Below are 15,970 nucleotides of genomic sequence, written 5' to 3'. Positions count from 1 at the left end.
GGCCAGTCCTGGTTTTGAACTTACATCCCAAAGCACTGTGGGATTTGAGGTCTCTTATCCTGCCCAATTGACAACAGTGCTGTAATGTAAGTTTCCCAATACAGTCCTGGAATTTCAAAGATCCAGGACAGTCCTCAAATCTCCAGCCTGGAATTTGGTAACTTGGCATATCCCAAATATTAGAAAAGAATATTATACATTTACAAAGATGCCAAGTACTTTATAATGACCCCAGTGGGAACACAGGATGCTGGACACCTCCTATACTCTTCAGTACAGTCGGTTCATCACACCTTGTTTGCAACCGTTTTATTTTTATCCCGCAAGCCAAATTTACCGTCCTCTGCTTCCACTAGACTAGTCTTGTTTAAAAGCTAACGACTTTTGTGTCTCCTTTTGTTATCTGAACGGACCTTGTGATAAATAAAGTCTAATTGAAAAAAAAAAAAAGGAAAAAAGGAGGCGGAGGCGAACAGGTTGTTGGCACTTGGCAGCAGTTGCCGCGCTCCCTCCAGTCTCCACAGAGTGCGTCAGAGGTGTTGATCGGCTACGGGAAGAGCGGTTCTCCTTCTTCTCCCCTCTGCACTTTCACCTAGCGGAAGAAAGGCTGGGGCAGCCCCATGGATGAGCCCCACTGGCTGGCTTCAACAATGAATAAGAGCTACCGGGCCGTAAGCAGCAAGTCCCTAGCCGCAGTGGAGGTTAAAAGCAAGGTAGGCAGGGAGAGAGCGAGTACGGGACACGGCCGGGAAGCAGCCGCTGCAAAATGTCGGTTGGGGGGGGGGGGGGGGAGAGGAAAAGGAATTTAAAAAGGAGGTATGGTTACCGAACTCCTCTCACTGTCTTCGGGAGGAGGACCGAGGCCCCCCGCGTACGTGCGGTGGTCGAGGAGGAATAAGATCGGGGCGCCGCGCCGGTAACATTTGCTCCAGGGGACGAGGGAGCCAGCTCAGTGATCGCACTTTCCCGAACCTTCTACTCCGAGTCCGCGGCCCGCGCGCAGGCATTGGGGGGGGGGGGAGAGCGAATAAAGAACTTCTATCTCTTCACCCCTCGCGCTGTCCCCGTCCTTCTCTGCCTGGAGATACCAACTGCAGCCGCGCGCGCCACTCCCACCGCGCTCACCTGCACGGCGCGCGGCTTCCTCTTCTTTCGGGAACTCTTGCCTGTCTCGCCCCAGCGCCCACCGTTTAGGTTTACTCTTGTTATTAACGCAGTCGTTTGCTTTCTCTTTTATGAAAATATATACTCGTGAGAGGGTTGTCAATTCGCTAGGTTCATACTTCGGATGAACTGAAGCCTTGGCGTTGTGTTGGAATCTGCATAAGCATTTATATTCTTGTCAATACCGCATTTTCATTAGTTTTAATGTTTTTTTGTTTTTTTTTACAACATGTAAAGAAGTTTATAAACTTATCTAGTAGCCGGGCTGCATTTTTTAAGTAGGCTGTGAAAACTGTAAGGCTGCTTCTTCTGTATGCTCTTTTGGACTCCTTAATTTGTCAATTTGTATTTCTTTTTATTCTTTAATTGAAGGGCTACATTTTGATTAAAACTGGTAATTGTGATTAATCGCGTGGTTAAAGGTATGGGTTGTTGGTTTTTTTTGCCCCACTTCCTCTCCTTGTGACTCTGGGCAATGGAGGGTTAAGTAACTTGCTCAGTCACAAGGAGCTGCAATGTGGGAAAATAATAAATAAATAACACACCTTTAATCACATAATTAATCACCATTACAAATTTTCGGAGTGGAGGAGTGGCTTCATGGTTAGTTCAGTGGTCTGATAACCTGGAACGGGGGGTTTGAGTCCCACTGCAGCTCCTTGAGACTCTGGGGGTCCCTTAACCTTCCATTGCGCCAGGTACAAAATAAGTGCCTGTATATAATATGTAAACTGCTTTGATTGTACCTACAGAAATGTGGTATTTCAAATCCCATAAATAACATTTTAAATCACGATTAAAATTTTAATTGACATGCAGTCCTGTTATCTAGTAGTTTAGTCATTAGGTAATAAAGGGGTTCAAACTTAGCACATTGAGACCGCTGTATTTTTTTGTTTTGGCAGAATAGACGATTGTTTTGGAAGTATTTTATTTTTTAAAAAGTGATAACTCAGCTGTTGAGAATGTTGGAATTGCATGTATAGTGAAAAGTGGGATACAGATCGGTTTGCCAAGTTATTGGTTTGAAATGCCCGAGGTTCTTCACTACTTACAAACATTTTTTTACCCTGATGATTGGATTGCATATTACTTGTAAAAAGAGAGAGGATATGGATTTAGGATGAGAAAAATAGTATGTAGTTCTTTGAATACTACCATTTCCCCTAAAATAAGTCCTTATACTGTTAGAACATTGTATTCTACCTTAAGTTCCTGTTTCTCCAGATTGAGTAACCATTCTAGTTTAATTACTGGGTTTGCCCATATCCTTTAAGGTCATTGTGTTGCAGGTTTGGCAGGGTCTAAAAGTTCACTTGCAGTAATTTTATCTGGCTTTCAGTATAAGTCATCTACTGCATTCTTTCAAGAGGTAGTTCTTTGTACTCTTCTTTTCCAACTTACTAGGGAGCTTTTCCAAAGCTGCAGAATAAGACTAATCATCATTGAAATAATAATGAGTAATTTCTTAATAGGTGTGTACTTTTGTTTATACATGTTGTAAACATTGCTTTTTTAAATGCTTTAAAAGTAGTTGTTTTCCATCTTTGCAGGACTAGTGTTAAATATGCCAGAGCCCAGGACAGAAATTTAGTAGAGAAGGCCCCAAAGAAAACTGTATCGTGTTCAACTTCCAGCAGGCTTTGGACCTTCTGTAGTTTGGGGGTGCAGGGCAATGCCATATTTGCACCCTTTTAAGACTAGTCCTTCATCATTATCTAAAGAACAATTTATAGAGGTGTGAATAAAAAAACCATTTTCATTAATTCATAATGAAAACTTCCCAAATATGCACTGTATGTAGTAAATAAGAGGATTGTTTTAAGGGGGGCAGACTCAGGAAAGATGTCGGGAAGTATTTCTTCACAGAGAGGGTGGTGAACGCTTGGAATGCCCTCCCGCGGGAGGTGGTGGAGATGAAAACGGTAACGGAATTCAAACATGCGTGGGATAGGCATAAAGGAATCCTGTGCAGAAGGAATGGATCCACAGAAGCTTAGCTGAAATTGGGTGGCGGGGGAAGAGGGGTTGGTGGTTGAGAGGCTAGGATAGGGGAGAGCAGACTTATACGGGGTCTGTGCCAGAGCCGGTGATGGGAGGCAGGAAATACTGCTAGACAGACTTATACGGTCTGTGCCCTGAAAAAGACAGGTACAAATCAAGGTAAGGTGTACACATATGAGTTTATCGTGGGCAGACTGGATGGACCGTGCAGGTCTTTTTCTGCCGTCATCTACTATGTATGTAAAAGGTCAGTATTTCTTTGTAAAAGTGTATGTATTTATTTATTTATTGCATTTGTATCCCACATTTTCCCACCTATTTGCAGGCTCAAAGTGGCTTACATAGTTTTGTTAACATTGTCATTTCAGGATATCTGGTACATTTAGTAATGTGAAGCGATTAAGTAAGGGAAGAAAGAAGAGGGTAGGGAGTGATTAGGGTAGTTATAGAAGGTGAGCGTTCATAATGGAGTGGGTTGGTGAGGTGCAGACCAACCTGCGCTACATGATTTCAGGATCTCTTTAGTTAAAATCAGTTTTTCACTCTCATCTAGGTGAAACTTGAATTCAGAAGTTCAGGGTGTTTTTGTTTTTTTTTCTCATGTACTTCAGTTACTCTTTTAATATAATATTCACCTAATGCTGGTTTCAGGCAGAGCACATCCTGAGATATAGTTAGTGTTTCATTATATTTCCTGTTCTCTTTGTGTGAAAAAATGAGTCTGACCTATACATCTGGTAGGTGAGCATCTTTGAATTACCCATTTACAGGTGCTCCAGGATTTTGCTTTTACTAGGGAACTGTTAACATTGAATTTCAGTGGGTAAATGCTGCTTTAGTTCATTGCTGAGAAAAGTATGAAGGTGTCATAAATCAATCAGTGGAACGTGCTTTGCTTTCTGACGTGGAAGGTGTTCATGATGTAGTCTACAGATTATATAATATAATATATATTTACTTTTTATAGTCATACCTAGGTGTGTCAGAGAGTGGTGTAGTTAAGTTGAAAGTATGAATCATCCACATTCGTTGTTGCCAATGAATAGTAAATGTATTTAAAGAATTTATGGTGTAATTACATGGTGATGCCATTCTTAGATTTAATAGATGATAGTTATTAAAGTAGTCTTTCATAAGAATTTAACATTGTGTTGATGAATCCATAGTAAGTATGATTTAAGTTCCTTTTACATCAGTGGTTCCCAGACATACCTCTGTGACCCCACTGCCAGTCAGTTTTTTTAGCTGCCAGTCAGCTGGAGGTGGACATGAGGGAAGCCACTGCTTGTCCTGGGATTAGTAGCATGGAGTGGTGCTACTAATTGAGATTCTGACAGTTACTTGTGGCCTGAATTGGCCACTGCGGGAAGCAAGATACTGGGCTAGATGGACCATTGGTCTGACCCGGTATGGCTACTTTTACTTTCTTACGAGAGCCAGCAGGCACTGGTGATGCAATCTCTTCATTTTACCCTGATTTATGGAATGTTTTACCCTCTGGGAAGAATTATGTATTCTTGGAAATGTATGTGTTTACCTGAAAACATGGGAGGAATTAGGTTTTCTATGGCAAATGCACCCCATTTCTAGTCAACACAAATTTGCATAAGAGCTGTATGGCAGATAATTTATTTTGTGTGTAGTTTGTAGGATCAAAATGAGGAGTGAATTGCATTTGGTGCCATAACTATGCTTCTGCATAGAAGAAGCTTTGCCTTTTTGATAAAATCACAGCAGTAATCTGCAGCTCATTGCCAAATGTGACCCTTCCTGCTGGTGCGTGACAGGCAGTGACAGGATGACCTTATTTAAAAAAAAAAAAAAAAAAGTGCTTGCAGTGTGCACTGGCCCTGATCTTTTTTCCTTCCTACCTGACTGACCTCACCACCTCTCTGATATTTGCCCTTCCCATACTGTTTGGCCCTCTGTTCCCTTCCCACCTGCCTGACTGACCTCACCACCTCTCTGATATTTGCCCCCCCCCCCCCCAGACCCCAACCAAGCTATCTCCTAGTGTGTAGTGGCACCCCTCCCTACCCACTCAACCAGAATTAAAAAAAAAAAAGTTCCTGATATTTAGTGGCACCCCCTGACCCACTTTCCAAGCTCCCCTAGACCCAAGTACCTTGAAGGAGGTGGGAGCGATGCCCACTTCCATAGCGTCCCACAGATCAATCCAAAGACTGGTGGGTTATGTCCCTCTGCCAGCAGGTAGAGATACAGAGAACGCTGAGGTTCACTATATGTGGTCATGTGTAGCCACCCAAACCTCAGTATTCTCTCTATCTAGCAGGTAGAAGGATCATAGCTCTGCAGCCTGAGTTGAGCTTCCCTAGGGGGTTGAGGGCTCGCTGCAGTGGTGAGCGGGGTACACCTGGTGGGCCAGGTCCCTCCCTTCCTCCCCCTCCATCCCATTGGGAACCCCCCTGTTTGCAGCCTCACGTGAGTCTTCTAAAAAAAAAAAACTAGGATTTTTAAGTGTCGGCGTTTGCACTCACGGTAAGAAAGGCTTCATTCTAGCCAGGGGACCTCCTGAGGACTCTTCCTCGTTACTGGCGGTGGGGGGGGGGGGGTGTAAGTCCTGGTACTTGTCTGGGGTACATGGCAGCTCCCTCGGAGGTAGTTAAACGCTGCTTCTGGTGTGGGAGCTGGAGAGCAGCGTCGGGAGCGTGCTCAGCCTGCCCTCGCAGCTCTCTGTCTGGGGAGCGGGGTTCGGAGCCATGGGACCGCTTGTTTCAAGACACGGAGTCGACAGCGCCATCACTTGCCTCCTCCAGTCCTGCTTCTTCCCGCCCTGCGGCGGATGATTTTGACGCCAGGCGGCGGATGCGGTGTTTGCTTTAGCAGGCGCGGGAGACAGCAGGGGAGCATCGAGTGTTGGGGAGGCGTCACGCGTCACGTCCCGCACTGCTGCTCCAGGGCTGGACTCATCTGGCGCCATTTTGAATACATGCCCTCGTGTTTTAGAGCCGGGGGAGGCGATGGCAGCAGGGCCTACTGCTTGAACAGCAGCGTCTGATTCCCAAGGGGGACACAAGGAGATGGAGGCTGACAAAGTACGGTTTTCCCCAGATTTTGTTCTGTTAATGCACAAGGCATTCCTCCTCAAGAGATCTGGGGGAGCCCCCTCAGTGACAACTCAGGAAGAATTAGCCACATGTCCTTCTTCCACGTTTTGAGTCACGAGGCCTGGATGCGATCTTGGTGTGTTCTGAGGTAGATGATGGCCAATTGTCAGGAGTTTCCTGTCTCGCTCAGATTCCTTGGAGGAGGGCGAATTAGCCTCAGAAGGGGGAGATGGTGGCACGTTTGTTCCGTCAGGAAGAGCTGCGAGCTCTGATAGTGCGGGCTATGGAAGTTTTGAACATTTCTGTTCCGGATGGCGGTCTTCCTTCGAGTACGTCACTTTCGGATGGAAACTCTTCGGTCAGTTATGGCCGCAGTTCAGCCAGGGGAGTTCCTCACCTCACTCGATCTCAAAGAGGCTTACTTGCACATTCCCATTTGGCCGCCTCATCATCGGTTTCTGCAGTTTGCAGTACTGGGGCAACACTTTCAGTTTCGGGCCCTGCCTTTCGGCCTAGCCACTGCACCTTGGACTTTCTCCAAGATTATGGTAGTCGTCGCTGCCTATTTGCATCAAGAGGGAGTGCAGGTGCATCCTTATCTAGATGATTGGCTGATAAGAGCGCCTTCCTTCCAGGAGAGTGTGCAGGCGACGGACAGAGTAGTCAGTTTGCTGCTCTCATTGGGTTGGATAATCAGCTTGGACAAGAGCCAGTTAGTTCTTGCCCAATCTCTGGAATATCTCGGGGCGCTGTTTGACACTCGTTCAGGCACTGTGTTCTTGCTGGAGAATCAGAGACGGAAGCTCCAGTCTCAAGTTCGTAGTCTTTTGGGGCTGCAGGTGCCCAGGGCCTGGGATTATGTTCAACTGTTGGGCTCCATGGCAGCCACGCTGGAGGTGGTGCCGTGGGCCAGGAGCCACATGCGGCCTCTTCAGAAGTCGCTTTTGAGTCGGTGGTCCCCCTTGTCGGAGGATTACGCTGTTTGCCTTCCTTGGGAACCAGCTGCCAGACTAGCCGTGTGATGGTGGCTTCTTCAAGACAAACTGGAGCTGGGAATGCCCTTGTAAGTTCCGGACTGGGTGGTTGTGACGACGGATGCCAGCCTCTCTGGCTGGGGTGCCCGTTGTCTGGGGTAGGTGGCGCAGGGGTCGTGGACCCCGACGGAGGCATCATGGTCCATCAACCGTTTGGAGCTGAGGGTGATTCGGCTGGCCCTTCTGGCAGGAAGGCCGGTTTGAGTTTTTTCCAACAATGCGACAGCTGTAGCTTATGTCAGTCGCCTGGGGGACACCAAGAGTGCTGCTCTGGCCAAGGAGGCGTCCCTTCTCTGTCTTTGGGCGGAGGGGCGCTTGCCCCTGATCTCGGCGGCTCACATAGCGGGGGCACTGAATGTCGAAGCAGACTTTCTAAGTCTTCACATGCTGGATCTGGGGGAGTGGGAGCTCTCTGATCTGGCGTTCTCATTTATCACGATCCGGTGGGGAGTTCCGGCCATAGACCTCATGGCGCGGGGGATCAATACAAAAGTAGCTCAATTTTTCAGCAGAGGCAGGTATCCCCTCTCTCATGGGATCGATGCGCTTCTTCAGCTGTGGCCCCTGTCCGACCTCCTGTATGTGTTTCCACCATGACCCATGATAGGCGGGCTAATAGGTCGAGTGACTCGTCAGCCGGGGCAGGTGATAGTAGTGGCTCCGGATTGGCCCAGGCGTCCATGGTACGCAGATCTCCTCCATCTTCACGTCAACAGTCCATTGCGGCTGCGGGCCTATCGGGGATTGTTGCTCCAGGGTCCAATCGTTATGGAGGATCCCTCCCTATTTGGTCTTACGGCCTGGCTATTGAGAGGGCAAGATTGAGAAAAAAGGGCTATCCAGACAGTCATTGCTATTATGTTAAGGGCTAGGAAGCGTTCCACCTCTACAGCTTACGCTTGAGTGTGGCGGACCTTTGAGTCATGGTGTGAGGCGGCAGGTCTGGCTGCAGCATCGGCTTCAGTAGCTTCTGTTTTGGCCTTTTTGCAAGATGGCCTGGAGAAATGTCTGTCCTTGAGTTCCCTGAAGGTTCAGGTAGCGGCCTTAGCGTGTTTTCGGGGTCTTCAGGGGTCTTCTCTGGCCTCACACCCGGATATCATTCGGTTTCTGTGGGGCATGAATCATTTGTGCCCACCCCGTACCTTGGTATTTCCAACATGGAATCTTAATTTGGTGCTGCGAGCCTTTCAGCAGCCGCCCTTTGAGCCTCTGTCTCTGTTGTTGTTAAAGGACTTGACCTTGAAAACTGTTTTTGGTCGCTATTTCTTTGGCGAGGAGAGTGTCGGAGTTGCAGGCTTTATTCTGTAGAGATCCATTTCTCCGTTTTACGGAGGCAGGAGTTACTCTGCGGATAGTTCCTTCTTTTCTTCCAAAGATTGTGTCCCGTTTTCATGTTAATTAACAGCTCTGTCTTTCCATTTTTCGTAGGAAGGACTATCCTACGGAGTTTCGGGCTCTACGGTGTCTGGATGTGAGACGGGTTCTCATCAGGTACCTGGAGGTCACGATTGACTTTCGTCATTCAGATCATCTTTTTGTGCTATTTGCGGGTCAGAAGAAAGGGCAACAGACCTCTAAGGCAACGGTTGCTCGCTGGGTTAAAGATGCTATTTCTTCAGCTTACATCGCTTCAGGGAAAGACTCTTCCGCTCAGTTGTGGGCGCAAGCGACTTTGACGGCAGAGTCGAGGTTAGTTTCTTTGGAGGAGATTTGCAAGTCGGCGACTTGGTCGTCTGTGCATACCTTTTCAAAGCACGATTGAGTGGATGTGGCAGCACGGACTGATGCGTTTGGGGCTTCGGTTCTGCAAACTGGGATCTCTGTGTCCCATCCTAATTAAGAACTGCTTGGGTACATCCCACCAGTCTCTGGATTGATCTGATAATTTTTTTTCCATTAGTCCCGACAAATCAATCCAGAGGCCCACCCTGAGATTTACTGCTGGTTTCATTTGGTTGGGTTTCTTGTTTGTGTTTCAGTTTTACGGTTACAGGTTATTTGTTGTTCAACGGAGGTTGGAGCAAATCTCTTTACTTGCTGTGAGCTGCATGAGTTCCTCCCGCGTTGGCGGTTGCAGGGTAATGTTAGTATTTCAGAAGACAAAGGAATACGATTTAAGTGGTGAATTGAAGATCCACATGGCTTTGGTATCAACAATACTGAGGTTTGGGTGGCTACACATGACCACATATCGTGAACCTCGGAGTTCTCTCTGTCTCCACCTGCTGACAGAGGGACATAACCCACCAGTCTCTGGATTGATCTGTCGGGACTAATGGAAAGAAAATTATCAGGTAAGAACTAATTTTACCTTGCCATCTCCAAAATGGGATCCACTAGGCAGGGCCAGCCTGCCATATAAGGAAATTTCACCTTTATATGGCAAACTGGTCCCATTCAGTGCATCCCCAGGATGCACTGTGTGGGTAGGGGGTAAACATTTTAGATATGATGGCCTCGTGGTGGGGTGGGGGGTGTGGGAAGAAACTGGGTCAGGTGATTTCAGGAGATAGGTCAGTGCCAGAGTGAAGCAGAGGTTAAGGGGATGGGACCATTGCTGACTACAGGGGCCCTGTGCAAGCCTCAGGCCTGGTGATAGTTTCTTGGCCTTGAGTTCCCGTGGTAGACATCAGCATACAGCAGCCTTTACTGAGCAGGTAAACTTCTTGTAAAGAGAGCATGGTAGCTTTTTACATCAGCACCTTGGTTTTCAAGTAGCTGCATTAACTACTAGGCTGCTCCTCCACTCTTACAAGCTCTTTACTGGGTTTTCTAAACAATCTTAATATTGGAATGGTTTTGAAATTAAATGTGCCAAGTGCAGTAGAAATGCACAATTTGAAACTTCAGTTTTACTGTGTGCATTCCTGGCTTGCACTTTAACCCCATGCATTCCTTCTCGTGCACTCTGCTCATCCCAACACCTCCTGGTTATACCACCCTTCCGCCATAACTGATTTGATGTTACGCGTCAGTCTGTTTTCAGGATAGCAAGATTGTAATAAACTTGGATATATGTAGTATACCGAGATTTTGGAAAAAGCTCAAGATATCCTTAATATTACTAAAAGGACCCTTTTTCTAGAGTGGTAATTTTTTTTTTTTTACATATGTTTTAACAGCACAAATTTTAGTGCATGGTAAGTGTAAAAGGCTGTGTGGTAATTGAGGGTGCCCAGCATACCCTCTGTAGTTATTGCACTGTTTGCAGTTTAATGAGCATGAATTAATGCCTTCTCTTGCTCACATTCATGCAGTTAGTACCTCATCATGTGATAAGTACCATATGCTACCTGCAGTGTGCAGTCTCTGCCCGTAAACTACCCAGTTCCACCCCCTAACACAGCATGCAGTTAACATGGGAATTACAGTGCATAGTAATTTGCATGTCTGTTACTTTACACACTTTAGTAATTAAGCTCCTAGGTGTCTTAGATGCATTGTTTCTCACACATTGTAATGCTTTCTACCTGATTTTGTAAACATGAGTAAATTTATATTCTCATAAATTCAGTTGGCATTACCAAGTTTTATATTCCTAAGGTAATTGGGGGGGGGGGGGGGGGGGAGTTATCAGTAAAGCTAGTACTGGAGCATGTCAGTTTCTTTCAAAAGTGATGATTTTACATTAATAGATTTATACTTTAAATAGAATTTACTAACACTGCCATCTTGCTCTTAAATTTCATTTTGCACCATTAAAATAAAGTTTATGGTATAAATTCCTGAGTCTGTGTGTCGGAAGTAGATTATACGGTCTTGGAAATAAATATGGAGACCGCTAGTGGAAAAGAAGTTGAGAGCTGTAAAATAGAAGGTTGGGAGGTTAAAGGTGGTAGTTGTTCCTTCCAGTAGGTACTAGGACCAGGGAACACTCAAAAAAGCAAATTAATAACTGATTTAAAACATTCTAGAAAGTATTCTTTCAGTCAGTACATAATTAAACAGAGGAATTTGTTGCCAGAGAATGGGCAGCTGAGTTTGAAAAGGGCTTGAATATGTTTCTAGAGTACAAAGTCCATTAACTATTATTTAGCCGAATAGCCTTAGGTAGCTTCTCCTTCTGAGAGGTAACAAAATAGAATGAATGGGGTTTCCTGTTTGGGATGTACCTGGTACTTGTAAGTGACCCAAATTGGTCACTGTCAGAGACAGTATATGGGGCTCAGTGAACCATAGTCTGACCCAGCTTGAGACGTGTTCCTAAAATCAACTGGCCAGACTAAATAGTACAATCGCTGATAATGGCACAACTAAACTATTGTAACGCAGCATATGTAGAGTGTAAAGAAAACACATTAAAATCGTTACAAACCGTTCAAAATACAGCAGCAAGGCTGCTATTTAAAAATCAAAATATGAAAAAGCAACTCCATTGCTTGAAATGGTACATTGGCTTCCAATCAAGGCAAACTGTTCTTCAAAACTGGCCCCCTCATTTTAAAATACTATCCTGGAGGAGTGGCCTAATGGTTAGAGCACCAGTTGCAATCCAGAGGTGGCTGGTTCAAATCCTGCTGCTGCTCCTTGTGATCTTGGGCAAGTCACTTAACCCTCCATTGCTTCAGGTACAAACTTAGATTGTGAGCCCTCCCGGGACAGAGAAATATCCAGAGTACCTGAATAACTCACCTTGAGCTACTACTGAAAAAGGTGTGAGCAAAATCTAAATAAATAAATAATGCTAAATCTGATTGAACTATCCCCAAGAAACACAAGCCCTGAAACCAGAGGCTGCTTTCTTCATCTACCCAACTGCAGAAACGTAACTTACAAAACCATCTACAAAGTGGGATTTAGTTATCTGGGCTCCAAATAGGGGAACTCCATACATGATTTTGGATAATAGTGGGATACAAGAATGCATAAATAAATTTACCTACCTTCATTCACTATGGGGTCCATTTGCTAAACTGCAGTAAGCACTAGCGCACATGTACCTTAAAAGGGCTTACTGCAGCATGAGCTGAGGTGTCTTGCAGTGAAATCATTTTTCTCAGAGGGGGCACTGGGGGATGCAGAGAAGGTGTGACAGTACAAATCAGGAGTGCAGTAAGATGGCTGCGCTAACTAACTATTGCGGGGTAAGTGCTCACACACTAATTTTTGTTAATGGATTTGCGCTAATGGCAACATTAGTGCATGGCCATTAATTGGAGAAAATGGAAAATCATCCAATTTTGGGCATTCTAAGGACACTTTTACCGCAGCTTAGTAAAAGGACCCCTATGTAGATGCCTGTAGTTGGCATGCATAATCTAATATAATAATTTGTACTTCCAAGATTCTCTAGCTGTCTGGGTTCATAACATGTTGGTGACGTCAGCTCGCCTCCGTTCCCTTCCCTCTCATTGTCCCGCCCTTGCGTAGAGACAAAATTACATCAGAGGAGGGCGGGACAGAGAGGGAACACTGGAGGTGACGCGAGCCCAGCCTGCCTGCTGACACTGAGGGGAGGACAGAATCATGGGACATCGAGGGCAGAGGAGAATCGATGGATGAGAGGAGAGAATCGCGGGACACGGATGGGAGGGCAGGGCAGAGGAGAATCGCTGGACATGGAGGAGATGGGAGGTGAGGGGGGAATCGCGGGACACGGATGGGAGGGCAGGGAGGAGAATTCGCTTACACGAGAGCCTTCCTAGGGCCCATTTCATTTTTGACGAAACGGGCTTTGTTTCACTAGTAGTTTTATAGTTTATCAGAGTTTTCTGTAAAGTGGATTTTGTTAGCTGCCTTGTACAAATACAGTGATGTCAATACAACATTGTTTTCACAAGGTCGTATCTTTCATATTTCAAATGATTTTTTTATGTTCTTTCAGTCAGATTTCTTTAATTTGTTGTTTTTTTTTTTTATGTTTTGAACTGTTTATTTTGGTATCTTATATTGGAACTGATCAAACTAACAGTGATTTAAGTAGTGAATTCTACATTTAATCTGGATATTTGCTGTTAGGTGGGATTTCTTGCAATGATTCTGAAATCTGTCCTAGAGCAGCACAAGCCAGTCAGATTTTCAGATTATTCATAATTTATATTGAAAGTAGAGATGGATAAAATAATTGTACTTTTCACATTAGTTCTATTATGGGTATTTTCTATAGATGAGTTTTACTGAATGTCATTCTTGGTGATAAAATGGACTCAGAAAATTAAGATTATGATGACAAACTAACTGGGAGGATATCTGTCATTCCTTCACTGTATTGAATTTGCATTACTGTGACCAGAGATTAGCATCCAAAAAAATAGGTTCAAGAATCACTGTCTTGAGGGAACATCAGTGACTCAGGTTTTTAGGATATCCACAATAAACGTGCATTTTAATGAAGCCAGTATATGCAGGTCTTTCATGCATGTTCATTATCCTTCTTGCACATGCCCTGTATATTGAATAGAGCTCCTTCAAACTGTTTCAGAAGTTTAATGTTCATAAGGGTATTTTTCCTATCTTCTAAGAAGCACCATTAAATCCTTAATCGCTCCATCATACGACACTTCTTAAGTCTTGCTGTTTGACTAAAATTTAACTGTTAATGTATAGAGCTAAAGTGACACTGCAGATGGTCTAAAACTCAAGTAGCTTCTGGAGACATACATAGCCCTCACTTTACCACTTGTATCGTTTAATGTGTGGCACCGATGCAGTAAACTGCACTTTCCTTTAGCTGGTCACTCTGGTTTTTCCCACACTGGTCTTATTCCCTGTGCAGAAAGGCTTCTAGGATGGGAAAATAAGTAATACCACAGCACTGAAGGGAAGTGCAGTGGACATGCAAAACTGTTGAATAAGAAATAGTTCAACAAAAACCTTATAAGAATAGAAATATTTTTTATCCAAATTAGCTATTTATTATTTTTATCTTACTATCACATCAAGTACATATGAAATTATAAACCAACGATCATATATATCATAGTTTTATCTTCAATACAATACTATATTTCTCCTATGTATTCCACTCTGAGTCCATACAATGCAAAGTCCATTCCAATTGTGTCCATGTTCTTCCAAAAGGCAAAATATGAGATGATTATTTAATTTAAGTTGAAGTTATCACAATTTCTTCAGTTCCTTATATAGTCAATAAAAATCCTTTCTTTCAGCTCTACACAGTGCTGTGTTTCGCCATCGGCGTCCTCAGGAACTGTTTAGCATTATATTACCTCAGCAATTTATTACTCCAATTCATCCATTGTATATATGTGTAACAACTGCAATGGCTGTAAATATAATGTGATACAACATCAATCTCATATCAACTAGTTGATATGAGATTGTTGTATCACATTATATTTATAGCCATTGTAGTTGTTCCACATATATACAATGGATGAGTTGGGGAAATATACTGCTGAGGCAATATAATGCTAAACAGCTCCTGAGCTAGTTGATATGAGATTGATGGTTGTGTTTTTTTAGGTTTTTCTCCCTGACGGTGCACTTTTTTTTTTTTAATGCAGTAGTAAAATGGTGTTAGGAGCATACAGATTATAATCCATCTTCTATTGTCAGTCAGAGATCCATTCAGATGAAAAATGGGTAGAGTTTTGGCCTTCTCCAAACTATTCTGCTGATTCCAGAGCTCTTCAAATAAACATCTATGTCCAGTCATTCCTAATGTCTTTTGTTTGAATCCAAGCTTTATGAAAAATAGATTCTAAACAAAATGTTATAGCATATGCTTTGTTATTTTTGTGTAGTAACTTGAGAATTTTATCAAATCTCTGTTTTGAAGAGAGAGAGTGAGTTTTGCGGGCCATCAAGCTCTTTCTGTAATGCTGTTTTCCCAGACACTCTGGGCCAATGTAGAAAGCTACAAAGGACAGAAGCATATGGTTACTGCGAGTTGCACTCAAATGTTAATGCAGAAAGGGGTTCAGTGCAGGAATTAACTTGCACAGTACACGTACACAGTACACAGTACACAGTACACGTACACAGTACACGTGGCACACTCGTCCTTCCCTACACCCCTTCCCGTGCACTCCGCTCCATGGATAAATCCTTCTTATCTGTTCCCTTCTCCACTACTGCCAACTCCAGACTTCGCGCCTTCTGTCTCGCTGCACCCTACGCCTGGAATAAACTTCCTGAGCCCCTACGTCTTGCCCCATCCTCGGCCACCTTTAAGTCTAGACTGAAAGCCCACCTCTTTAACATTGCTTTTGACTCGTAACCACTTGTAACCACTCGCCTCCACCTACCCTCCTCTCTTCCTTCCCGTTCACATTAATTGATTGATTTGCTTACTTTATTTATTTTTTGTCTATTAGATTGTAAGCTCTTTGAGCAGGGACTGTCTTTCTTCTATGTTTGTGCAGCGCTGCGTATGCCTTGTAGCGCTATAGAAATGCTAAATAGTAGTAGTAGTAGTAGAGTATATTAAAATGCATGGTAATGAGGCCATTAGATATTCAATTGCAATGTGCAGAAATAAATGGAATTTAATGTGTGCAACACGAGTAGTTCGTCGCCAGGTCCAAGACAGCGTAGTAGAGAGGATTTTATGCTAGTTTGGGGGATTTACTTCATTTTTCTTTTTGTCTGCACACAAGCAAGTACCTGCAACTTTAAAAGGCAGAATGGAAGTAACAGCTATACGCCGGTGGCGGGAGGCGGGGCTGGTGGTTGGGAGGCAGGGATAGTGCTGGGCAGACTTATACAGTCTGTGCCCTGAAGAGTACAGGTACAAAT

The 15,970-nt window shown here is 44.3% G+C and overlaps 1 protein-coding gene across 1 annotated transcript in view; it reads left to right on the top strand.

Moving 5' to 3' along the window:
- Nucleotides 1-515: 515 nt before the first annotated feature.
- PARD6B (par-6 family cell polarity regulator beta) overlaps nt 516-15,970 on the top strand; it is a 73,256-nt gene continuing 57,801 nt past the window's right edge. The window contains exon 1 of the mRNA XM_030212542.1: nt 516-713. Coding sequence (XP_030068402.1) covers nt 621-713 — 93 coding nt within the window. The 5' untranslated portion in view covers nt 516-620. The remainder of the gene's footprint in view (nt 714-15,970) is intronic.

Source organism: Microcaecilia unicolor, chromosome 8 (assembly GCF_901765095.1).
Source record: "Microcaecilia unicolor chromosome 8, aMicUni1.1, whole genome shotgun sequence".
In the NCBI taxonomy this organism is placed as follows: domain Eukaryota; kingdom Metazoa; phylum Chordata; class Amphibia; order Gymnophiona; family Siphonopidae; genus Microcaecilia; species Microcaecilia unicolor.
Note: the sequence above shows the minus strand (reverse complement) of the source record. Positions and strands in the feature narration are given on the sequence as shown.